At 38.2% G+C, this 26,138-nt stretch overlaps 1 protein-coding gene across 1 annotated transcript in view; it reads right to left on the bottom strand.

Moving 5' to 3' along the window:
• Positions 1 to 26,138, bottom strand: part of EPS8 (epidermal growth factor receptor pathway substrate 8) — a 2,217,981-nt gene that overhangs the window by 64,694 nt on the left and 2,127,149 nt on the right. The window contains exon 15 of the mRNA XM_044087279.1: positions 712 to 892. Coding sequence (XP_043943214.1) covers positions 712 to 892 — 181 coding nt within the window. The remainder of the gene's footprint in view (positions 1 to 711; positions 893 to 26,138) is intronic.

The raw sequence follows: 26,138 nt of genomic DNA, 5'->3' as shown, positions 1-26,138 counted from the left end.
CTTTCTGACAATTCAACACTTTATGACTGCTACTGTACTACTGTGTGCTCCTTGTGGTCTCATCAGGCAAATGTCCCTACTGTGCAATAGTGACAAGACCTCTAACCCAGTCACACGTGGCAAACTTTATATCTATACCATTGTTCTGCCTGCCACTCTTCTCCTAAGTTTTCTTTACGATGTACAAAAAATGACTGATTACTGATGAGGGCTGTGTACTCTGCTAACTGCTGAAATCTTCTGGTCTCTTGCCCATGTTAGAGTAGTTGCTCTGTTCCTCAATTTACAATAAGAAGCAGCGACTGTTGCTCGGGGTAGAATATACTGCCACCATGCCCAGAAACTGAAAGACAGATTTGTGTGCATTGAGTACATTGCTTCACATGGCCATTTCAAGGTCACTGATGTCAGATTTCAGGACAGCTACATCTGATGTCATCCTTATGGCATATAGAAAATGTCCACAGATTAGCTAACAGAAGTATTTCAGCAACCACATATCGTGGAACTGCTTTGAGATGATGTGATGCACATGCACACAAAGGTCAGTATGTATTAGTTACATGCAATTCTTGAGTGGACATTCTACGGAATGAAAAATAAGTAACTGTAAAAAAAAAAGTTCACTGTTCTACTATCCAAAGAAACAGTAATTCAATAGAAATATGCCCTACAAAACAGCGTTTTATCTGTGGAAACTGATTCACTTACACTGCGCTAAATCCTTTTGCCTCAAGCCATGCTCTCACATCTTCTTGTGATGAATCAAAATTCAGATTCACAGGAGTTGGGTTGCTTCGTGGAACTTGCAGCTTCTTCTGGGCCGCACTTTTACCAATAGTCAGTCTGTGTATCAATTCATCTTGCACCTCCTCCATTTGGGACTTTCTACCTGCTAAAAGTAGGAAAGGAAAGCGAAAGAAGAGATGATGGGGATAAGCAATGATGCTACAAAACACATGCTAATTGTGTAGATGACATTAACTGATAGAATTCAAAAACTCTCTATATGCCAGTACTGGTCAGTCATCTTTGCACAGTAAACAGATGCAACTGTATTTTGTATTTGGCTGTACACAGCATTTAAAAATCAACTAGGTACTTGCTCTAATTACAGTAGACTGTGCCAAATGTACAACTTTGTGAGAAGCTGAATGATTCAAGAACTAACCTGGAGTCGCAAGCTTAAGTGGTAAAGCATGCCATCAATTACAATGGTAGAAAGGGTCACATGACATGCTTCAGTCATTTCCAAAAGAGTACAACAGCAAGAAACAAACATGAGAGAGCAGCAATAGCAGCAGCAACTCTCTGGCATGGCAGCAAAATGTTTAACAAAACAATAACACAAATATACTGCACACAGACTGCTGTAAAGCACAACACTGTGCAATATAAATCAATTCTTAAGCAGCCTTGCTGAGAACATATGGATTAAATAATTAACTGCATGAAAGACATAAGTCTCAATGAACCAGGGACAAATCCAAAATTAATAAGGAAGATTCAGGGAAACTTTTAAAATATTAGAAACATCAACTTGAGCCATTGCCAGTATGAATTAAGATCCATTTTCTAAAGTAAAATAAAAAGTCTATAATTACTGTCATTATTTACTAAGTGAGAATGAAAATGGACAACACAGATGGAATGTTACGGTGAGTACATAACTTCTTTTTTTGGGACTCGCAGTATAAGGGACTTAATATTCAACTGCCTCTTCTGGTCTGTAGTGAGAAAAGTTGCAGCTTCTCTGCCCTTTTCCCCTCCATCTGGCACACCTTTCTGCTAGCTTTCCTCTGGATTTCTTTTAACAACCTGATTGTTGTCTCCTTGCTTGGCCTCCAGAGGTGTACACAGTGCTCAGCATGTGACCGGCCCAGGGTCTAGGAGGTGTACACAATGCTCAGCTTGTGACCTGACCAGGGCCTTGGAGAGTGCAGGCCTAATCTAATGGTACAGCCCATCATTCTGTTCACTGCTGCTGCTGTGGCCCTCTTAATCTACTCCCACTGGTCCAGTCCTGAAATAGTAACCAGCCCACAATGTGTTTCTGCTGTTTTGTCGTTACTACCACCCCCCTTTCCCAGTCTGATGCTTCACACCAGGGATGCTGTGAACAGTATGCAGCTTAATATTAGTCTAAGTGAACATCAGCTGCCCTCCTTTCTACTTGTTCAGCTTTGTCACGTCCTAACTTAAGATAATGTTCCTATTTTTTTCCATTGCACCTCACTCTGTCTCCACTGAACAGGTTAAACCCATTCTGTTTTTCCCAAGAAACATACGAAACTAACAGACTGAAGAGAACAGGCACACAGAATGACTACAGCAGTACTTTACTAATCACATCCGTTAGTTATTCTTCATAGTGCAACCTCTCTGTCCTACCTCTCTGACATACAACAGTCTGTTTCCAAAGTCTTGATTCCATTTTTGCTGAACAGTTAAAAATGTTGGTCAGGGCAGCCACGGCGGTGCAGCGTTTAGTGTTGTCGCCGCACAGCAAGAGGTTCTCCAGTTCGATCCTTGGCTGGGGTGCCTTCTGTGCGGAGTCTGCATGCCCTCCCTGTGGTTGTCTGGGTTTCCTCTGGGTGCTCCAGTTACCTCTCATATCCCTAAGACATGCTGTAGGTGGATTGGACACACTAAATTGGCCCTAGGCATGAGTGAGTGCATGTGTATGTCTTCCGTGGAAGGTTGGGCACCGGGGCTGGAAACTCAACACTGTAAAACTCTACTACCAATCATGAGTGGACAGGTGATCCACTGTGGCAACCCCTAACTGGGAAAATCTGAAAGAAGAAGAAGAATATTTACTAAGTGTAATTCTCTACCTTTCCTCCAAAAGTCCCAAGTTTTAGTATGGATTATGATGGACAGAGCTAAAATCTGAGTCAAAATCAGGGAGAATTGAGAAGTATGATGGCAGACACTGGATTAAAAACAATAAGAATCAAGGTTGTTTTGCAGAAGACCAACTCCAGGCTGCCTCATTTGTCCAAAACAGGAGCCAGGTCTACCAGGTATCTTTTGCTCTGGTTGGTGGGTTTTAGCAAGGCCTTGTGTGTGTGGGTGTTACCATCAGGATCAGCCACTGTCATTACAAACAAATGAATCAGTACTAACCTGATATATAATGTGGGCTTAACTTTCAGTTAGTAACTGTCTGTAGAGATGGCCAGTGCCTGCCTAGGTCTCTTTTAGACTAGAGACTTTTGGCAATCCTATGTGTTAGAAAAGAATCACTTTTGGATGCCAGCTGTGCAGATGTGGTTGAGATACAGTTACGTTTGGATACATAGTTTTACTGTTTCTGTACTGAGACAGATGAGAAAGCTGGGTCAGGGCAGCTGGATCTCTGATATATATATATATATATATACAACCATTCCACCAGGTTTTACTATGGAACTAACAAAAGAGATAGTGTAAACTTAATTGATATCTGTGTACCCGAAAAATAGAAGGTTTAGACTGCACAGTCTACTAAAGAAATCTGAAACTGAGCTAAAAAGCAAAAATAATTTTAAAAAGGATACAAACAATTAGTTGAAGTCCTCTTCCTAAATATCATTCCAAAGTCCCTTGTATAGATGGATACACTAGACAATCTCGATGTACTGAAATGTCGAAATTTAGTACGTCGAGACCGAATAGTGGAAGGTGAAGTTAACCAAAACTACACTATGCCGAATCCACCGCTATCGTGGTGTCACGTTCGTGACTTGTGGTGCGGTTTGTGGATTTATCTAGGGTAAGTGTTGTGTGTTTGAGGATAATGGGTACGGATTTTAGTGTGTGCGCGGTGGTGTTTGTTGTGTGTTTGTGTGTTTAGTGCGACCTCAGAGTTAGAATATATAAGTGGGGGGGTGGGGGTGCAGGGGGGCTTGCCCCTCCCTGCTTATAGGTAGGTTAAGTGTGTTTGTGTGTGTTGTTATGTTTGTTAGGTAGGTAGGTGTATGTGTGTGTGTGATTATGTCCTGGTTTGTGTGTATGTGTGTGTGTGTGTGTGAATGGTCGCGATTGTAGTATTCGTGATTGTGGGTTTTTGTGTATGTGGTTTTTCGACTATTCAGTCTCGAAATACTGAAATTCTACATTTCAGTATTTCGAGATTGTATAGTGAATCCGTATAGATACAGGAAATTAGACATGAAGCCTTTTAAATTTCATGGTGGTCCACATAAGAACGTTTTTTCAAAAATACTTGAAAAATTATTTTTTTGCTCTGTGGATTTGAATCACCCTCTTGTTGACTAATAAGCTGAAATTATCTAAGCCTAGCATAGTCCCGTGAATAACCATCTCAGTGAACCTAGTTGTTTCTCATCCAGATACTGATTCGGTCTTTTTTTTTTCTTTGAGATGGATGGACATGTTCTCAACAGTCCACAAAATAGTCATATTTTAAAAACTTATCCTAACTAGGAGAGTTCCTGAGTAAAACTGATGAATCAAGACATGAGCAAAAGACAAATTCCATGCTGTTACCCCTGCTCCCACACACACACACACACACACACACACACACACACACACACACACACACACACACACACATATTTATGACAGTATGATATAAGAGAAGGAACGGGGAATTTATTGTGAAAAAGTTGAGGGTGCAGAATTTAATTTTAAGCTAAAGAACAGGAATAAGTTGTTGCAGATTATATTTTTAACTAAAGAAGTTAGAAGGTTAGACGTTCACAGCCTGAGGAAAAGGAGTATGTTCCCAGGTTAGAAGATATTTTAAGTGTGTGGAGTAAAAAGGCAACTGAGAAAGAGAAGTGAAAGAGAGCAGAGGTGGTAGAGGTTGAAGAGGGTTGTACAGGTGATTACGTTTACTGTTATGTCAGGTTAGGTTTAGGCTCAGAGGTAGAGAAAAGTTTGTGGAGAGAGAGAGGCATAAGGCTATGTGGGGAGAGAGCAGTTGCATTTTCATTTGGAAGAAAGGTAGAAGTGTAGAAGAGTTTTAAAGGTGTCAAAGCTTTCACAAGTCCTTAGGGAGGATGGCAAGGAATTCCATTTGTTAGCTAAAGAAAAGGATAGCAGATACTGCCCAGCAGGACGATTGGGTTTATGGACAGTGATTAGGTTTTGGTGGGATGATCTTGGAGGGGACTATGGTTGGAGGATATTGGATAGGGCTGGGCACTTAGTAGGTTGAAAAATTAGTTTATGGGCTGTAGTAATTTGGGGATAATCTAGATGTTTGGGGAGTTCAAGCCAGTTTAACAAATGGAGTTACAGTGATAAGAGGAGAATTTGGCTTTGGTGGCAAATTTAGAAATGCTATTATAGCAGATTTCCAGTTTGGAGGAGAGAAATGCAGATAGGTTAAATAGGAGGGGAGCACCATATAAAAGTGAGGGAAACAGATAGGTAGTGGCAAGGGTTTGTCTGGCGGGAGGGGAAAGGAAGTGGATGTTTCTGTATAGCATACCAAGTTTAATATGAGTTTTCTTAATGTTTTGCTGGATGCAGGTGTCGAATTTTAGGTGTTCATCAATAGTTACCTCAAGAAGTTTAGCGAAGGGAGAGACCTCTAAGGCAATGTTGTTGTAGCTTACAATTTGGAAACAATGTTTATCAAGAGGGGAGGCTTTTGATGGAGAGAATAACAGAATTTTGGATTTGTTGGCATTTAGTGAGAGGTGGTTTTGGAGCACCCATTGTTCAGTGGAGGAGAAGGCAGTTTGGGTTATTATTCATAGTTGAGGGAGGGTGGGGGCGCAGCAGATTAAAGTGGAATCATCTGCATATTGTACAATTTTGGTATTGGGTATGGCTTTGTGGAAGTCATTAATGAAGATGTTGAATGAAGTGCAGTGATGTGTATCTGTGGACATTATTTAGACATTTCCATTCCCTTCTCCTTCTTCTTCTTCTTCTTTCGGCTTTTTCCCGGTTAGGGGTCGCCACAGCGGATCACCTTGTCCGCACATTGAATGGCAGGTTTTTTCACGGTGTCCGTTGCCAGCCCCCTTCCCTCCACAGAAGGCACACAGGGCACGCACACACGCACACCCACCAATTTAGATCCACCTGCAGCATGCTGCATGTCTTTGGGATGTGGAGGAAACCGAGCACCCGGAGGAAACCCACCCGCCACAGGGGGAGACATGCAGACTCAAGACAGAAGGCACCCAGGAGCGAGGAAGAAACCCGAGAACCTCTTGCTGTGAGGCGGCAAATTTCCATTCCCTTCTCCTCTTCTGCCAAAAAACAAAAGCAGTTGATCTGATTTTATAGATTCCTTGGTTCTGTCCCAGTAATAGTTTTGTTTCTGTAAGCAACATGCAGTTAAAGAAATTCTGCTCCAATAGCACCAAACAAATGTGCTTGGGCAGTGGATGTCCTCTTCCTGAATTTACAGGTCTGTTTTTCTTTATGTTTTTCCTTCCATACTGCTTAGTCAACATTGCCTCAAGGGCAAAGGCAGGGTTTGCTACTGCCACTGTGCATTGCTTATTTTAACCTGTTCAAAGCAATATTACCCCCTTTGCACTTCTTGTGAGCTCTGAGAATAATACTAACAATCGGTACTACTTCACCAGAGATCTATAAGGACATAGTACAAAAATGCAATAAAAAACTTGCCATAACAGTAGATACTCCAGTAGATCATTGTTGCAGTGCTTGTTTTTCTCCCATCATCCCCTCTTCTCTTCCTTTGGCATTCTGAGGATGAAGTATGACACCCTGTTTCCTATGTATTTTTCACTTCTCATATTAGAGTGTTGGTCCTGTTCAGTTCTGCACAGACTTCAGGCAATGAATTTCTCTAAGTCTCTGCCCCAGATAATGTCTACTGGCATCCCTTCTTGGTTAGTACCCATAGTACTATGGCCAGAAGATAGTAGGGCGGCCATCTGGAAAAAGTTCAGGGCAAGTAAATCTTAATGATGGTACAATGCCAGCCTTATAATGACATTGTATTGACACCCTAGAGGTTGTATGTGTAGATGGTCTGGTGTAGGAAGCGTGCTAATCTTTGGAAGGTGGGCTGGAAGTAATTGGGTGGTGGCATAATATTCAGCATGTTTACATTGCAGACACAAGGTATAGGGTTTGATTCTCACCACTGAAAGATAAATTGGGTAAGCTTAAAATGGCCTGCAAGGGCAGCTAGCCAAGTACTTACTTATAGATGTCAAACATACCGCTCAACTGTGCAGATTTTCAAAGAACATCCAGATTTTTGTCTCATATTCTCGGTCCGTTTTTCATAAATCTGTGGTTTTCCAGCAAATTAGTGGCAAATCATTAAAGATTAAAGTTAGAAAATAATGACGGATGTTTGAGTTTCACACTTCATACCCTTCAGAAAATTTTTACTAATGCAAAACCTGTTATTCTATCAACTTTCTAAGTTTTTTTTAAATAATATTTTAAAAATGTCACTATTTTTGGGCCTTTGTCCCACTTTTATGACTTTCTTCAAATTTCTTGCTCTAAGAGGTTGAGAGGTATGATCAGACCTTCAGCAGTAGAAGACACTGCATTACTGATCTACTTAAAACTCAGGTGGTACAGTAAGGTCATTCCAGTTGTCTGGCAGATTAAGTTTGTGAATTGCTAATACGATGCTTCCCGTAGTCCAGGGTTTGATTCCTTCAGCTAGTTACTTGCTGTGTGGACTCTGAGTAAGTCATTTAACTAGCCAGTGTTCCCAGAATGAATCTGAAAAAAGTTCATGTGGATTAGTGCTGTACCCCTGTTATCAAATAAAAAATAAATAAATGCACAAGTCCACTTTCTCTTTTCTTTAGTGTTTTTGTTTGTTGTACTGGAGTTAGTTGGTTTACCCATGTATGCTTAAGTGAATGGTAAAAGTTGCTCAGGAAAACATTCTATGTGCTCTTGTAAAAGACAGATCCCTTATAAAAAGTTTCATACACAGTACGTACTGCTTAGGGTCTGACCATGATTCATCTTCCTTGCTTCCACTATGAGATCCCAAAATGCAATTGCTTAAAAATCACTTGAATATGTATGAGAGATCAAACTAAGTATGTGCCATTCACAACAATGGAACAGATCAAAAACTGCTTTGGAGTAGAGGTGACCTCCAGCACCCAGCATATAGGGCTTGTTACACAACCCTGGGGAAAGGAGAAAATTCCCAGAATAGTGTACTGTGGAATCGAGCAATCCCTGTTCCCATCCTAGTAAGAGTCGGTAAGTGATTTCTGAGGAATTGTGGTTTCAGGAGACATGGAAGAACCATACATTTGTGTTACCTTTGCTTAGTACAAAGACTACCAGAAGAGGTGGAGTTAGCCCTCCACTTGTAAACTTGGTCAAATCAGGTCTTCTGGTCCTCACCAAACAAACTGTCATGCCAGCTCAGCAGCAGCATTAAAATTCCACAGACAGCCCACTCAATAAGAAAAATGCGATAAAGAAAACGTGGCCAAACAGACAGAAGGGCAGAGAGACTACTGGTCATGTGTGGCCTCCTAAATTCTGAGGAATTTATCTCCAGATAACTGCCTTTATAGCCTCCAGAGGCTCCTGGCAATGTTGATCTTGAGGTCATCACTAGTTCTATTCCTTGCATGTCTGTTTGGACCAGTGAAGCTGTTTTGTTTACAGATTCATATATCAGGTTTCAGGTGTCTGAACTGAAAGAGCACATTACAGTTAAGGAATGGGGGAGTGATATCTGCACCAAAGCAATAAAAGAGAATGCTTGTATTTTTAAAAAGCAGCTCATGGATGCTCTTTTGCAAATGCATAAATCCCAAGCAGCAAGCCATTAACCTATGACCCTTATGTCCTATTTGGTGGTATCCCCCATCTCAGAGCCCATGCTACATGGTGGACCATTTCGTCTTCCAGTCTCTTACCATCTGCTACATGACTAGTTTAAACTTGGTCAGGTCAGACCTTGACCAACTTCTGCTTCTGAAATTCTTTCTTTTTAATGAGAGTGAAACAGAAACGCAGAGAAAAAAAAAAGTGTGTCAGCCATCAGCCTCCTCCTTTTCAGAGGGTGAGGAGGAATTGGACTGTAGGTCTCTGCTGTATCCCTAAACTACACATATACATATATGTGTGTATGCATATACATATATATATATATATATATATATACACACACACACACACACACACACATATATATATATATATATATATATATTTACATATATATATATATATATATATACACACACACACACACACACACATATATACGGGATCACTATGGAATACCGAAATTCCACAATCCCGAAATTCGGAATCCAGAGGACCAGAATCTCGAGATTGCGGCATCTCGAACATAGTGAATGGGGACTGCCATACAGTGTAGAATGGGAACTTTGCCATTCACTCCACTGTAGTGCTATCTCAGAGTTGGTATATTTAAGTTGCAGGTGGTGTGGGGGGCACCAGCCCCCTGCATACACTTTAGAATAGTTTGTTGTACGTTTTACTTTTTTTTTTTTTTTTTTTAAGTTTCGAGATTCCGCTATCTCGAGATTCTGGTCCTCGGGATTGTGGAATTTCGGTATTCCATAGTGATTTTATATATAGATATATATATATATATATATATATATATATATATATATATATATATATATATATAAATAAAAGACCCTTTGTCCTCTGCCACTTCCCAAGACCCTCTCATTTGGAGGAATTTAGATCTTGAAGAAAGACAGAGGGAGAACTTTAATTGGCAAAGGAAAAGCTGTTAGCATCCAAAAAACAATCTATAAAACTTCTAGGATTTGACACTCCTTAACTTCTAGCTGTCTCTCCTGTTTCGGGAGCCCTGCAGAACGCCTTTAAATTTGCATACCTAGAACCACACTCCCAACCTCCTGCTCCTAAGAACCCCAACTATTTTATAAGGTCCAGTAAACTGGTAAGATAGTTTACAAAAATCTAGTAGCAGATATAGCCATAGTGTACATGGTTCTACTAAGGGAGTTCATCTGAGTCCAGGGCAAAACATTCTTCATAATGAGCAGGATAGTATGATCTTTGACAATTTTAGGAAGACTGTATGTGTATTATCAACCCTGACATTTAAAACTCTATACTATCAGATTTACATGATTACACATCACGGAGAAATACTTAAGAAGCCTAAGGATGCTGTGTGTGAGGAATCATTGTTAAAGCATCAAACAGCCAAATTTTTGAAATCATATGGCCGACAATTCCGTCAGCCAACAAACAACATAAACCCAAACACTACAAACGATGCTTTTGCAGGGAGTTAAACCCTTGCACCCCCACCCACTCCTAATTATATATACCAACTCCGAGATCACGGTGGAAAAAATGGCAAATTCCCTGATATACACTGTACTGCCATCTCAGAATGGTTTGACAGACTGAACTATCAACCAAATGGTTTTGACAAGCTGGCCATTTGACACTTTGACATAGACCCATGTGTGAGTTCAATATGAAACTCTGAAGGATGAAATTATAGGCAAAGCCAACACTGCTGTGCAAGAGGACAGGCATGCTATGGGCATAATTCAGTGGGTACAGGTTCTACAGCTACTGCTATGGATCTGTTATCAGGAGTCGTGTCTTGTTAAGGCATCACGTCCAGCCAGAGGATGTCAAGTTGCAGCTTCTCAACGCCCCTTCATATGAGGAGTCACTCTCTGAGCTCACATATTGATATTTTTTAAGAAACTGGAGGAGAAATTCATTATCTAATCTTAAACAGTATAAAACTTCCACATACATTGTTTGTTGATTACCATTTAAACTTTCAATACTTCCAGAATGATATGCCAAAAAGTTTTGTTAACACATTTTTTCATTTACTCAAATTGTTTTCTTAATATTGGCAAGACAGTTCTATTTCTTATATTCCTTTGGCCTGATAACTGTTGCCATTATCAGTCTAGTTGATCTGTTTAGCATTAAAATGTCTACCTTACTGAAATACTTAGGAATAATATTTTCTCAAAATAATCATAACTCTAACTCTAATAATATTTAAGACTTGGTAATTAATTCACCAAGATCTAGCCGGACAGAAAACCTTAAAAAATGTTCTCTGCTTTCTAGCATTGCAGTATTTAAAATTAATATTTTCCCAGACTCTTCTTTTTTTAAAAACTCATGATAACCCTTCAACATAAGGAGCCAAATTTCATCTAGCTCCCTAAATCACTTACAATATTTACAGAAAACTAGCTGCTCACTGATCTTGTGATGACCTTAAACCTTCTAATTTACGATTTTTTTTTATTTATTTCAAGAGCCACAAAATGTTTCAGTTCTCTTTATCCTAACGCTATTACTCAAGTCAGATCTGCAAGTTGGTGTAGACTAAAGGGAAAAATCTATTCTAGTAATATTGTATAATTATAAAGCAAACACAATACTGGCTTATGGAAAAAAGAAATAAGTATGCATGTATGCAATAAGGAAAGATCCGTTAAATAATGCACCAGCCAAACATGTGCTTGAACAGCATGATCATTATTTTAGATTTGCAATATTGCAGCAAGTGCTTAGTGATGACAGAGGTGGTCCCTGGGAACTACAATTGGAAAAGATAGAACTTATATGGCAGCTCATGCTTCACTCTTATGTATGTCCTGGACTTAATGATCGCTGCAGTATTAACAGCATTTTAAAAGTGAAAGCTTTAAGTAGATAAAGGTTACTTTGGCAATGACAATAAGCTTTGTTTAAAATGAATATTTTATTTATATAAATGTATACACAATTTAATATCTTAGGCACTTTATAATAATTTTTAATTTATACAGTTGTATATATTGTTTGTATTTGGTGTATTTGGAATGTTCAGTAATATACAAGAATATTCATTTACTCATGAATAATGGTACATGCAATGGGGGAAGCAGCATAAGCTTTAGGTTTGTGATGTCTTTTCCTGTTTTGGAAAAAGGGCGCCAAATTTTAAACTATTTAACTGTTGTGAATTTGTTATACTGATTTTGTCTGATGAAGTTTACTAATGCAGTAAATGAAAAGCGCTTAACATTAGATATGACTCTTTCTTTATTCCATAAGCCAGTATTATGTTTGTTTTGCAGTAGTTTGTGCATTTTATTTTGTTTTTCATTAGTTTATATTGTATGCTGGCGTTTTGGATTATATGGAAAGCAGTGAATCATCTGAAGAGATGCAGCAACCTTTGGATAAGCTTATGGGTCTAATTGATGGGCTCACTATGCATTTTGAACTTTTGGCTGCACATGTGGAGGAAATGAGGTCAGTTGGTAGACAGGAAGTGTGGAACTACCAGAGCTCGCATACCATGCAGCAACTGACAGAATCAACAGCAAATCCTTGAAAAAGGCAGCGGTGCTATGGTTGCTCACACAGAACCGAATGTGGTTATTTCAGCTTCTTCTTCATCGGCTAAGGACTGCAGTACGGATGTTTTAGCTTCTACTGCTGATATTCTACAACCAGCTTATGGCACATCTGTATTTGATGGCTCACCAGCTACTTCACAATCAGATAAATGTTCTATACCTAATGGGCAGCGTACAGCTTCACAAACGGACTTGGCTGAAGGCACTAACACAGGTACTGTTATTTTTAATGATGGTTTAACAATATGTGACATTGTGGTACAAAATGGTGGTTTAATGCAAAATAATAATGCCAGTAATGGAAATAATGTTAATAAAAGCAGCATCTGTGAACAGTATACATGTTCCAGTGACATAGCTAATTGGAAACCAGCAAGTTTTATCTCGATGGTTAATGGATGAACAGACATGTTCCTCATCTGGTGTTAGCAGTTACTCTGAAGGCTTGCCTTTAAAAACATGGTTGGAACAAGTGGATGTAAAATTATGTAAACTGAAAAGGTTGCAGGTGGAAAACATGGATTTAAAAGACTGCATAAGAAATAAAGTTGTTCCAAAAGAACTATGAACTTGGCGATATCCCTCAGGACTTGTTGAAAATTCTCTTTTACATTGTGAATTGTTACCTTTGTATGACAGACATGGTTTTGAATTGTTAGACTTATTAGTTAAGTATAATGCAAAAGAAATTGAAGTGTTGTTAGTAGAATGTGATGCATTAGAAAAACAACTGCAAACTGATGCTAATTATAGTAGGTATAAGTATGAACATCAAAGAATATATATTGGTATTGAACATATTTTAACTAACTTGAAGCATAAAAAACATAATAAACTGTTAAGGGACCAGCAACAGTATAGTAAGGGTCAGGCTTACCCTAAACCACCGAAAGTTAAAACAAAAGTTGGTTATGTTAATAATACTGTTAACAATGGTCCAAACATAAGGGCACAGCATCAACAAGTAATAACTGATGATGCTGAACAAGTTACTTATCAGAATGATTTTGAAGAGTATCATGAACAGTTTCCACTTCTCAGACGATCAGAAAGAATAAAAAACAAAAGCAATCAGAATGTTAAGAAACATGGCTGGTCTAATAAACAGGGTTTTTATACACCCTTGAGGTGGAATCAGAGGAAAGGGGGGTAGCAGTATCGTGGCAGGGGGAGGAAATACAGTTAGCTACTGCATGCAGTGCCACATGTATCGAGGAAGATATAGCCATTATTGATTCAGTTTCTAATGATGCTCCTAGTAGTCCAGCCATTGTATATAATTCCTAAGGTGATTTTAAAGTGCATAACATTTCAGATACTTTGATAGATGAATCAATGGTATGTACATTGATAAAAATATTGAGCAAAGATTTTACATTTGTACCTTCTAAGCAACCTAATCTTGCACAAATACTGATTGACTTAAAGCTTTTTTAAGAAAATTAAACTTCACATTATTTGGCAACAATCAGATAGCATATTCTGAACCCCCTGATGCAACACACATCCATAGTACATTTAACCCCCCACTTCATCCTATTCTAGCATCCTATGAAAGAATATGTGAGTTGGATATCAGGCATATGGTGAATAACAAAAAACACTTGAATAATAATTTAACAGATGAAGAGAGAATGAATTTGTCATTTCTCATGCATCAGTCTTTGAGAATAATGAAGCCTGAAAAAGGGGGGGGGTACTTATAATGGACACGTTTGATTATGAACAAAGAATGTTAGATATACTTAATACAGATACATATCAGGAGGTTAGTAAAATGAGCTTAATGTAGCTTATAGAAGGGTGCATATGGTGCTTAATGATATGCTTCTTGAAAATAGAAGAGATATTGGCACCTATAACTATTTAAATATTATTTCTCCTATAATACCCACCATATTTGGGTGCCAAAGGTGCATAAGAATGTGAATAATCCACCATTACGACCAATAGTAGACGGTCATAATTCTATCACTTATGCATGCGCAAAATATTTGGATAACAGTTTGATAATAAAATGCCCCCAAATTTGGAAAGACCCATGGCATTTCCTTGAGTTAATTAAACATACACCGTATTGTGATCAGAGTGTATTTGTAACAGTGGACATCAAGGACCTAGTCTCTGTGATCCCTCATGAAGACTGTATACAGGCTGTAGAAATCTTTCTAGGTGCACAGGGGATTACACAGTCCAAAATTCATTTGTATACTGAACTCTTGGAAATAGTTCTTAAAAACAACTATATTTATTTTAAGGGCAGATATTTTTTGCAACAGGTGGGTGTAGCCATGGGCTCACCTTGTGGCACAATTTTTGCGAACATAGTTATGGCTATGTGGGAACAGCAGTACATTTACGGTAGTGAATTTTTTCAGCATTTTAGCCTGTATTTACATTATTTGGATGACATATTCATCTTTTGGAAGGGTAGGCAAGCAGCACTAGATTTATTTCTCTCATATATTAATACAACCACTTCTTAATTGACATTCACACAAGTGGACAACAATGAGATGAATTTGGATGTTATTTTGAGTAAGGGTAGGGACAATAAAAGATTCATAGCAAATATTTAAAGAAATCCGACCTACTCAAATTCATTCTTGCATTTTTCTAGTGCACACCCGGCAATTAAGAAATCAGTAGTTAAGGGACAGCTTGTCTGGGCGGCAAGGATAGTTAGCTTAGATATAGACTTTGAAATAGAGTGCAATAATTTGATTGACTTGTTTAAAAATTGAGGCTATCCCAGTCATATCCTCAGAGAATTGTATAATGAAGTAAATACAAAAAGATCAAATGGTCATTTTGCACATTTTATCGTATAACAATAACCCAATACCCTTAGATGTGAGTGAACACTGCCTGGACAATGCTGCACTGTTTATAACAACATTTAATGCACATTTTTATGAAATTAAGGCTATTATGATGAAAAACTGGACACTTCTGGATGAGGATTTGAATATTAGAACAAAATTGTGTCATGGTTTCAAAATGGTGGCAAGGAGGGCAAGCAATTTTAAAAATCTATCAGAGAATGGCAGGACAAGCTGTATGGCCAACAAATCAGTAGGTATTAGGAATAAATGTGGAATGTGCAATTACTGTAGGCACATACATCAAGGCCAGTGCATACAGATAAAGGGCACAGAATGTATTATTAAGGGAAAATTTAATTGTAATTATAAGGAGGTAATATATGTGGCAGTATATCAACTCTGCCCAGCATTTTATATAAGAAAAACCACCAGGTCTCTCAAGGAAAGAATTTCTGAGCACATGTATGGAATAAGGAAAGATCAGTTAAATAATGCACTAATTAAATGTGTGCATGAACAACATGATCATTGTTTTAGATTTGCAATATTGCAGCAAGTGCTTAGTGATGACAGAGGTGGTCCCTGGGAACTACAACTGGAAAAGGCAGAACTTATATGGCAGCTCATGCTTCACTCTTATGTATGTCCTGGACTTAATGATCGCTGCAGTATTAAAAGCATTTTAAAAGTGAAAGCTTTAAGTAGATAAAGGTTGCTATGGCAATGACAATATGTTTCGTTTAAAATGAATATTTTATTTACATAAATGTATACACATAATTTAATATCTTAGGCACTTTATAATAATTTTTAATTTATACAGTTGTATATTTTGTTTGTATTTGGAATGTTTAGTAATATATATGAATATTCATTTACTCATGAATAATGGTACATGCAATGGGGGAAGTAGCATAATCTTTAGGTTTGTGATGTAATTTCCTGTTTTAGAAAAAGGGAGCCAAATTTTAAACTATTTAACTGTTGTGAATTTGTCATATTGATTTTGCCTGATGAAGTTTACTAATGCAGTAAATGAAAAGCGCTTAACATTAGCTACGACTCTTTCTTTATTCCATAAGCCAGTATTGTGTTTGCTTTATAGTAGTTTGTGCATTTTATTTTGTTTTTCATTAGTTAATATTGCATAATTATTTGTCTATACCTTTCATGTCTTTCCTTTAGGATATTAATTTTAAGCACATATTTTTATACAGTTGACCAAAACTTTTTAAAGTTTGCATCATGACTGCTCCAAATTTCCACTTTCAACTAACCAATACTGAACAATCCAATACTTTAATAGGGGAGTCCTATGATATCACATTCTGAAATTTGTTTCATCGCCTCCCAAAAGGTTAGCTTTTCTCCCAAATCAGTTGCTTCAACACTTAAGATAATACTGGTTTCAAAATTTTAAAAAATCAGGCTTTTTCACTTTGACTGATCAAGATTTATCCCTTAAGAGGACATGTCTCTTACAACTCAAACTATACTCTTACCATCTCTACTCCTTGTACTATTATCACCTCACCTCCTATCACTCACAGTTACCTACTCCCATCCCTCAAACACCACTCAACTCAAATACTATACCACAACCCTATCTACTAATTTGTATCTCCATCCTTCCCCCCACCACTCCCATTCCTAAGATAAAAATATCTCCCCCCTCCTCTTTCAAACAAAAAAACAAACTCTACTTACTCAAATTAAAACCCCATTACAAACCTCTACTTCCATCTGGTGACATTCATCCTAACCCAGGCCCTACAGACACTACCCTGAACAATAACCCCCTGTATCTAAACCTTCCAACGCACAAAACAAGTACAATTCTGCTCTATCAATGTCAGGAGCCTTGTAAATAAAGTTCAAGACCTCCATGCTTGGATAGCTAACTATACTCCTGACTTAGTTACCCTAACTGAAACATGATTACAACCACACCATCTGGACAGTGAAATCATCCATCCTGACTATAATATCCTTAGATTAGATCAACCTAAAAGAAAAGTAAGAGGAGTCTCCATACTCTACTCCAATTGTCTCTTCCAAATCAGTCCCTCTAGACTTACCCTCTTTCTCACCAGCTGAACTCCTACTGACCAACTTCAAACTTAACAGTTTCAACACAATAACTGTCACAGCAATCTATATTCCCCCTGGTGATACTATTAACATACTTGAGAACATCCTATCAACTCTCACATACCATCCACAATGAAATAATTATCCTGGGAGATGTAAATATTGATTGGCTTACAATACAAGATCTCAACACTACTTCCTGTATAAACCTACATGGGTTTGAGCAACTAATCACAACCCCAACCTACATTAACAAATCTCACCTACCTAGCTCTTTTCTTGACTGGATATTGGTCTCCTACCCTCAAAACTATCATAACACCCAATCCCTTCCAAATGCCCTCAGTGACCACTGCCCTAGAACACTTACTAGACATACTCCCTACCTTACCAAACCTAACAAATTTATTACCACCCGCTCACTTTCTCATTTTTGTTCTAACTCCTTTATTCACCAACTCTCCAAAATTAACTGGTCTTACCTCACCACTCTTCCTTTAGATGAAGTTGTCCACTCCTTCAACACTACATTCCTAAACATTCTTAACTCCCTTGCTCCTCTTCGCACAATTAGAATCAAATCTAATACTGCTCCCTGGCTCACTAAATCTACCAGAACCCTCATGAAAGACCAGGACAGGATTTGAAAAATGTGGACTAAAACTAGGTCCTCTTCTCTTCTTCAGAAATATAAAGAACTCAGAAATAAAATAAAAAAAATCATCCATTATGACAAAATAAACTTCTATGCCTATACTCCCTCTACTCTTAAATCAGACCCAAAGAAATTCTGGAACTCTATTAAACAGACTCTTCATCCAGGAAACCCTTCCTGTCCTAACCCATGTCCCAATGCAACACCTGAAGACATAGCCAACAAATTTAACAATCATTTTATAAACTCAATAACCTCCATAATAAATCCCCCCCCCCCAGAAACAACACTAGTACCTTCACAAACTCTATACCTCTTCCAAACCCTCCTAACTCCTTCTCTCTAAAACCAGTATCAACTAACTATGTAAAGTCATTTCTCTCTAAACTTAAACCTTGCCCCCCATCTGTTGACAATCTGCCCTCCTACTTCCTGCAGATTGCCTCTGAACCTCTTGCCTATCCTGTATCCATCTCAATCAGCCGATCCATTTCTGAATCCTATGTATGGAAGAATTTCTTTACTCTACCCATTCACAAAGGAGGCAACATATCCAACTTCAGACCAATTGCCATACTCTCTCCACTCTCAAAAATCCTACAGAAATGCATTCACAAGCAGGTAATGCATTACCTTCACCAGGAAAACCTTCTCACACTCACACAGCATGGTTTCCATCCCAAGCATAGTACAACTACTGCACTCATACCATTCATCAATATAGTCTCCCTAGCTCGTGATAACAATAAACTTGTCTCATGCCTATTCCTTGACCTTTCTAAAGCCTTTGACACTGTCTCTCACCCACTCCTTCTAGATAAACTCACTAACTTACATTTCTCTCCCCCTACTGTCTCCTGGTTCTCCAGCTATCTCTCTACCCACCAGCAATCAGTTAAATGGCTCTCTACACTATCCTCCCCTCTCACTGTACAAATGGGAGTCCCCCAAGGGTCCATACTTGGACCACTACTCTTTAATAGTTTCACCAACTTGCTCTACTCATCTTGTCCCCAGTCATCTCCTGTGCAATATGCTGATGACTCAACTGTTATAACCATTGCTGACAAACCAAATGACCTCCACTCAACTACCCAGGCATCCTTCCACACCACTGAGACTTGGCTTAGTGATAACAAACTAATACTTAACCCAAAAAAAAACTAAGCTCCTACTCTTCTCCCTAAAAACATCACCACACTCAAAAGTACATTTACCATCTTATCCTGCAACAAGACTATCATCTCAGCTAAATCTAGTACTAAATTGCTAGGTGTTACAATAGATGATCAGCTTAAGTTTGATCTCCATATTACTAAGTCGGTAAAAAGAACTCATCAGAAACTTGGATACCTTTTCCATAGCAATAAATACTTAACTAACAGTGCCCAAATAACTCTCTCCCAGGCTTTATTACTCCCAACACTCTTGTACAGCTGCCACATATTCACAAACCTAAATTCTACACCTATTTCCAAGCTTGAAACTACCTATAATAAGATCGCCAGTTTTGCAGCTAACCAAACCTACAAGTTACACCACTGCTTAGCACTACAGCAACTAGACTGGCTAGAATTCTCATAGGTTCATAGGTTCATAGGTTCATACTAGGCTATCTGCCCTAGGGCATTTAAAAGCCTATCCAGAGTGTGTGTGGCTTTCACCACCCCTTAGGATGAGAATACTATACCCATTAGTTTGCTGTGCCTCTGTCCAGCAGTGATACAGAGATGATTCCCGGGGTAAACCTACGATCTCCCATCCACTCGTCAAGATTTCTCTTGAACAGAGTCAGTGAGGGGCTCTGCCTCACATGGACTGGGATTCTGTTCCATAGTGTAGGGAGTCTCTGGGTGATGAATCTGTCCCTCCAGCATGTCCTATTTATATCCGTGTTGAGGTTTAAGTCTCTTGCTCTCATGGCTCTGGTGGATTTGGATTTTTTGAGGTGGAGCATGTCCATTAATTCCGGGTTGGACATGGCCTTGTATGTCAAGCACAGATCACCTCTGCGCAGACAGTATGTGACTGAATAGAGCTGCTCTAACTATACCAACTACAAATCACCCACTCTATCCTCTATCTACCTACCCTCCTTCTGCCCCAGCCTCTCCACTATCATATCCAAATATTCCCCTGCTAGGACGCTATGCAGCTCAAATCAAGAATTATTAGACATCTACAAACCCAAAACCAAAATAGGCTGCCTTCTCTACAACTATAACCCAGCTACATCCTGGAACCAACTCCCCTTGGAAATAAAATCCCTCCAGCATAGCAAATGTTTCAAATTAGCCACACGGAAATACCTAAAAACAAAGTGGTCTTGCCACTGTAGCCAACCACCCTGAAACTACCATTCTTTCACCTATTTCACCACCTCACTCTTAATGTATCTCTAACACTATTCCCCCTGCCTCTTCTACCTCTTTCCTTCCTCTATTTCCAACTACTCTTAATTCTTACAGTCTCAAAACAACCTACCTGTCTAGTCTGTCTCTACTCTACCTCACCTACATCTCCTACTGGCCATTCTTACTTTCCTTTCTTGTTTCCAAACTCCAATACAACTAGATCCCACCCACTTTAAATAAGCATCTGCCTAACTATTAACTCATTTGATCTAAGCAGCTTAAATAATATTGTAACTAGTCACATTTTTTCTGCAAATTGTTTAAAACCTTATTTGTAACAACTCACAGACTTGTCTGCCAATTGTTAATACTCTGTAATACTGAATTACCTTAAGAGCTTTTTCTCTCTGCAGGTCTCTGCTTGTAAGATCCTATAGCTGATTGTTACTACTATGTTACTAAAATTTAATAAATTGTTTTCTAGTCCTGAGGAGCTTTTCTTCCCAGGTTTCTGCTGAAAATGAGCCAAAAGCTCAGCCAGACTAACCCGGTTAACAAATGTAAAATAAATAAAAAAAAGAGTGAAAAAGTATGATTGGACTTACTGAAAAAATGTTCAGTTTTCCATTCCCTCGCATACAATTTTTCGGGTCTATATTAGAACACCGAACATTCAAAATGTTGAGTGTTCTACTAGCACACCAAACAAACAGCAATCCACACACATACACCTAAACTCTTACACCTAACCCTACACTAAACTATACATACACCACTAACTATCCACTTACCTTAACCCAAACCCTAACCCTAAGGTCTGTCACTATTGCACAGTCACCTAACCCTAACTCACCTACCCCGCCCTAACCCTCACGTCCAAACAATCGCACACTTACATGACCTGCACCCTAACCCTAACTCACCTAACCCACCCTAAACCTCACGTCCACACAATCGCAAACTTACCTGAACCCGACCCGTAACTTTCCACCACAGCACTGAAAATACCGAAGCAAAAGAAACGGACAACCAAATTCTTTCCCTAGGAAAAAATTTGGGTTTCTGTTCGATATTTTCAGCGTTCACTGAAAACAGGTCGATATTAGAACACTCAAAATTTTGAACGTTTGGTGTTCTAATATAGACCCCAATTTTTCATACACAGCTTACGGTTTACATCAATGCTCGTCTATCTCCTATCACAAAAGCTTTCTACCCACATTTCCTTCCCACAAAATACAATAATTTAAATGTCAAATTGTTGTAAATATATTTTTGCAATGTCCCACAGTAAAGAAACTATGGTCTTGTATTAATGAGAAACTTCATTTTTGAACTAGAGTGTACAATTTGTCTTTACAACAGTGCTTCTTGTATTTCAGGATGGACTTCATAAGTACAGGTAATTGTAGTTAATCCATAATCTGCTTTACAGTGTTCTACATAACAACTCAATAGACTAATTTATAAGAGATAGCCAGCAAGACTGTCATGGACCATCCCTAACTTAAACATTAATTTTTATATCATATTAGCTTATTTTTAACATCTTTATTAAATCATAACTGAAATGACATAAATTAATATATACTAATAGAAAAGAAAAAAAAAAACAAACTGATATTTTTGGTTGCTAAAAAGAAAACGTACATATCTATCTGTATATATGTATGTATGCATACACATATGTTTCTATATATATATATATATATATATATATATATATATATATATATATATATACACACACACACACATATATATATATATATATATATATATATATATATATATATATGGATTATCTTCAGTTTGCTGAACGCCCACTTCCCCGACATGCATTTCACCGAGAACAGATCATCAACACTTCAGGTCACAGACATCCAGAAAGCCGACATTTCCAGCGTGGTAAGTAACCATTTGGCCATCTACTTGAACTTTGCTCCTTGTCCCCATGGTACTGCATTCTTGGAGTTGGTATATTTAGTAAGGGGGGGGTGTGGGTGGCAAAGCCCCCCACATGGGGGGGGGTTAGGTTTTCTTTAGGTAGTTCCTTACATTGGGATGGCTAAGTGGACCTCGTGGGAAATGGCTTTGCAAATGTCGGTGATCTGAAGTGTCAGTGTTCTGGTCTCTGTGAAATGCGTGTCGAAGAAGTGGGCATTCGGCGAACTGAAGGTAATCCATATATATATATATGTTTACTATAAGAATTATGAATCAGCTTTGGTTGTCCATTAAAAATGTCTACCCAAAATGCCGAATTCCGAATAATAAACCAAAGTGAAAATTAATACATCGACCACTGTGGTTCGATGTATTCGACATAGCAAGAGGTGATGTCACTCACCTCCTGCTATGCATATTAACATAGTGTTGAACTCTACAGTCAAAGGTACATGAATTCTACTATTTTGCAGGGGGGCTATGCCCCTCTACACCCCCTGGACATTAAATATACTAACCCCGAGATCACACTTCACTGAGGAAATGGGCTAATTCCCTGTTCCTCACTGAAGTTCTACCTCCCTTCCCAATCTCAGTATGTCGCTTGTCAAATGATCCGATTGCACAAGTCATCTCAATCATTTGTGCTTACCCTCTGGTGGGTCGGTTATATCCCCTAATTTCAACCTTCTGAACTTCGACTGGCTGCACTTCATTTAACTCGCAGTAAACCATATATTTATATACACCGCATGAGTACAATCGTTCACTCCAACATTACATCAATTACTCAGTTCTTGTCATCCCCTAAACCTCATTTTTCCTCCTAAGCATTATTCTGCATATATTATTCCTAATGAGGCCTTAGTAAGTTTATTGCTGCTGGCAGACAAATGGCAATTATTAGAAAATGGAAAACAAAATCTAAATCAGATGCAACTAAATTTCATTATTTCGCCATAATTTGTTTTGATAAACATCACATCTCCAATTCTTTGTATCCCCTTTTCAATATTCAGTACTTCAGTTACAGCGGATTTAGATTTTGATTTCCATTTTCTAATAATTGCTTTTTGGCTGCCAATACCAATAAACTTACTAAGGCCTCATTACTTCTAAGCAATTCAGATCCTGTTTCCCAGCTCAAAAGAATAATTTCTTTAGTGTTACTATTTGCTAACCAACACATCTGACAAAGGACTCTGGAAAATTTGAAATCTACCCTTTATGCTCTATAAAAGGTTCATAAGTACCAGACTCATTCCTGTTGCACATTTAGCATTTGCTGTCTGCTTGAGGGAATATACCCTGTCATATGCTATGATAAAAAAAATATGCTATGCAAACACTTCCATCTAAAAATCCTAAACTTTCTGAGTTTTACATACAGTTGTCCTCCCACTTCCTTTTAAATTGCCTTTCCAGCCTCTCTTTCTGATATTTTTTTAACCTCCTCTGATTCTTTTAGCTATCATCATGCAGTACTATATATGCCCTACCTAATTACCCCTTCTTAGTAGCAGCTTCATTTCTAGTCTTAACTAAAAACTTTACCAGGGCTACACTTTCACTTAGCACTCCACTATCCCTTTCTATTTGCCAATACTGTGATATTAATCCCTAGTACGGAAGACAGTTCCTACCTGCAGTTCAAACTTTTGCTTGGCCTCATCCTACTTTTATTACCTTTCTCTCATCAGTTGTTTGCTCCCAATACCTTGGATCCTTTGCTAACTTTCTCCAGGAAATTACAGCCCATTCCTATCTAGTTTCTATATGACAGCTTGCAGTCATCCCTATTGGCAAAATCTCATATCTCCTTTCCTGTGTAGGACTAGCTCTTAGAAAACCTTCTGCTACTTAATGAATATAATATTCTGTGCAGCTGCTGTTATTCTTTTTAAGGACCCCCTTTGAAAACCCTACTCTCTCCTCATTTCTCAAACTCCCTGACCCATTCCCTCATTTCATCATCATCTCTTTCCACTCTGATTTACAACCTTCTACTTATTTTAAGTATTTGATCCATAGCTACATTACTCTGAAATATCCCTTCAAATATAATAATGCTAAACCATCATCTTTGTATATTTTGTCTCTTTGAAGGATTGAGTACTTTTTTTTCTTTTTGCTGTTTTACACACTGAAAATACACACTGAAAAGATTTAATAAAAAAGGAGACGGGAAAAAGAGAAAAAAAATAAAACTGGAAAATGACAGGAAGAATATGGAATCTACCTGTTTCAAAATACAACAGAAATTATTAAACAATTTATTTACTACAACAAGCAAGGGAAATGAAAAAAGCCAAAAGGTAGAAAGGCTACCCAAAAGAAAAAGTGGCAGACTGATGAAAAAAGGGAGTCATGGGCCCTAAGGATCAAAGTCCACAGAAGAGAGTATAAGTAACTATATACCATTTCAAAAACCCCACCCAAGTCCATCACCCCCTTATACCATCTTCAGATTCCCAAAGGACTGGAGGTTGGTTGTTCCCTGTTTTGCCAACAAATGGGTAGATATCACCAAAAATGTTTGGGTTCTAAGCATATTATCAGAAGATTACATACATCAGTTAAAAAATGCCCCCAAGATTCAGGATATCCCACCTGTTACCAGGGACAGCAGGGACCTAGTATGGCTCCTCATACAAGATATGCTTTTACAAGAGGGCATTGTGTAGCTTCCCTAAGGAGATGCCATAGGTTTTTATTCAAGGCTATTCTTGGTACAGACAAGTAAGGACCCTGGAGAGCCATCTTGGACTTATCAGGGCTAAATGTATTTGAAAGAGTACCAAAAATCAATATTGTTGATGCTTCAGGCCCTGTTGCCCCTAGTAGCTCCTCATACACTGATGGTGACTGGAGTTAAAGGATGCACACTTACATCTGCCCATTCCTCAGATCTGAAAGTACAGGTCTTCCAGTTTCAATTTACTTCCTTAACTTCTGTTTTAGCAAGTGCACCCAGAGTATCTATAGAATTTTAGGCACCACTGACATCCCATTGTAGTACCAAAAAATGTTCACATACACCATCATAATTTTGGATTCTTAGTTATTCAACAAGTAAATGCTGACCCGCAGGGTATGATAGTTTCAGAGCATTTAGAGATATGTGAACTTAGACGTCAATTACATTTAAATGCCATTATGGCCCCAGGATTAAACGAAAACATAAGTATTAATAGTGTTCCAAGGTTAAAGAATTATGAAGGTTTTTGAATCTGTACACGGTTATTTAATTTTTTATTTATAGTTTTTTTTTATTTTGTTTCTTTAAATTTATGGGCTGTTAATTTAATAGGATAAATGTTGTTTTATTGGATGTGTATTTAAGAGAATCTATGACGTCATTTATTGTTCTGAAGAAGTCCCTAATAGTTATTAGGTTTATAGATTAGTACTAGGCTAACTGCTCTTGTGAGCTATTTCAAGCATAGCCAATTACCCCATGTAAGAATCAAACCCTGCACCTTGTGTGTGTAAGGTAAACACCTTAACCATTATGCCATTAACCATATTGAGATGAAAGCATTTAACCAAGGTGTTTATTAGAAGTCAGTTTTATCCTCCAGTGGCTACACCTTCTTTTTGGTATCTTCTTGGTCATTTTTGGTTAACATGTCTAAGCGTGGTTCACATATACCACTAAGTGGATGTGGGCTCAGTCCCAGGATAAGCTACAGAAGACCTTGACTTACCCTCTGGAATGCTTTCAGAAATTGGGTTTCTGTCTGAACCACCAAAAATCCTACATGACTCCAGCCAGGTCAGTGATATTCATAAAGGCCTAACTACATATCATGGCTAGAGTGTTTTTCCTGCCTTATGACAATGTATCATATCTTGGTGCATTCTTCAGGAAAATACTGCTGAAGGACTCAGTTTCTGCTGTGTAATTCTTTAGAATTCTGGGCTAAAT

The sequence above is a fragment of the Protopterus annectens genome, chromosome 11.part0 (assembly GCF_019279795.1).
Source record: "Protopterus annectens isolate FY-2018-M chromosome 11.part0, PAN1.0, whole genome shotgun sequence".
Lineage (NCBI taxonomy): Eukaryota > Metazoa > Chordata > Ceratodontiformes > Protopteridae > Protopterus > Protopterus annectens.
The sequence above is the reverse complement of the archived record's forward strand: the minus strand, read 5'-3'. Positions and strand labels throughout refer to the sequence as shown.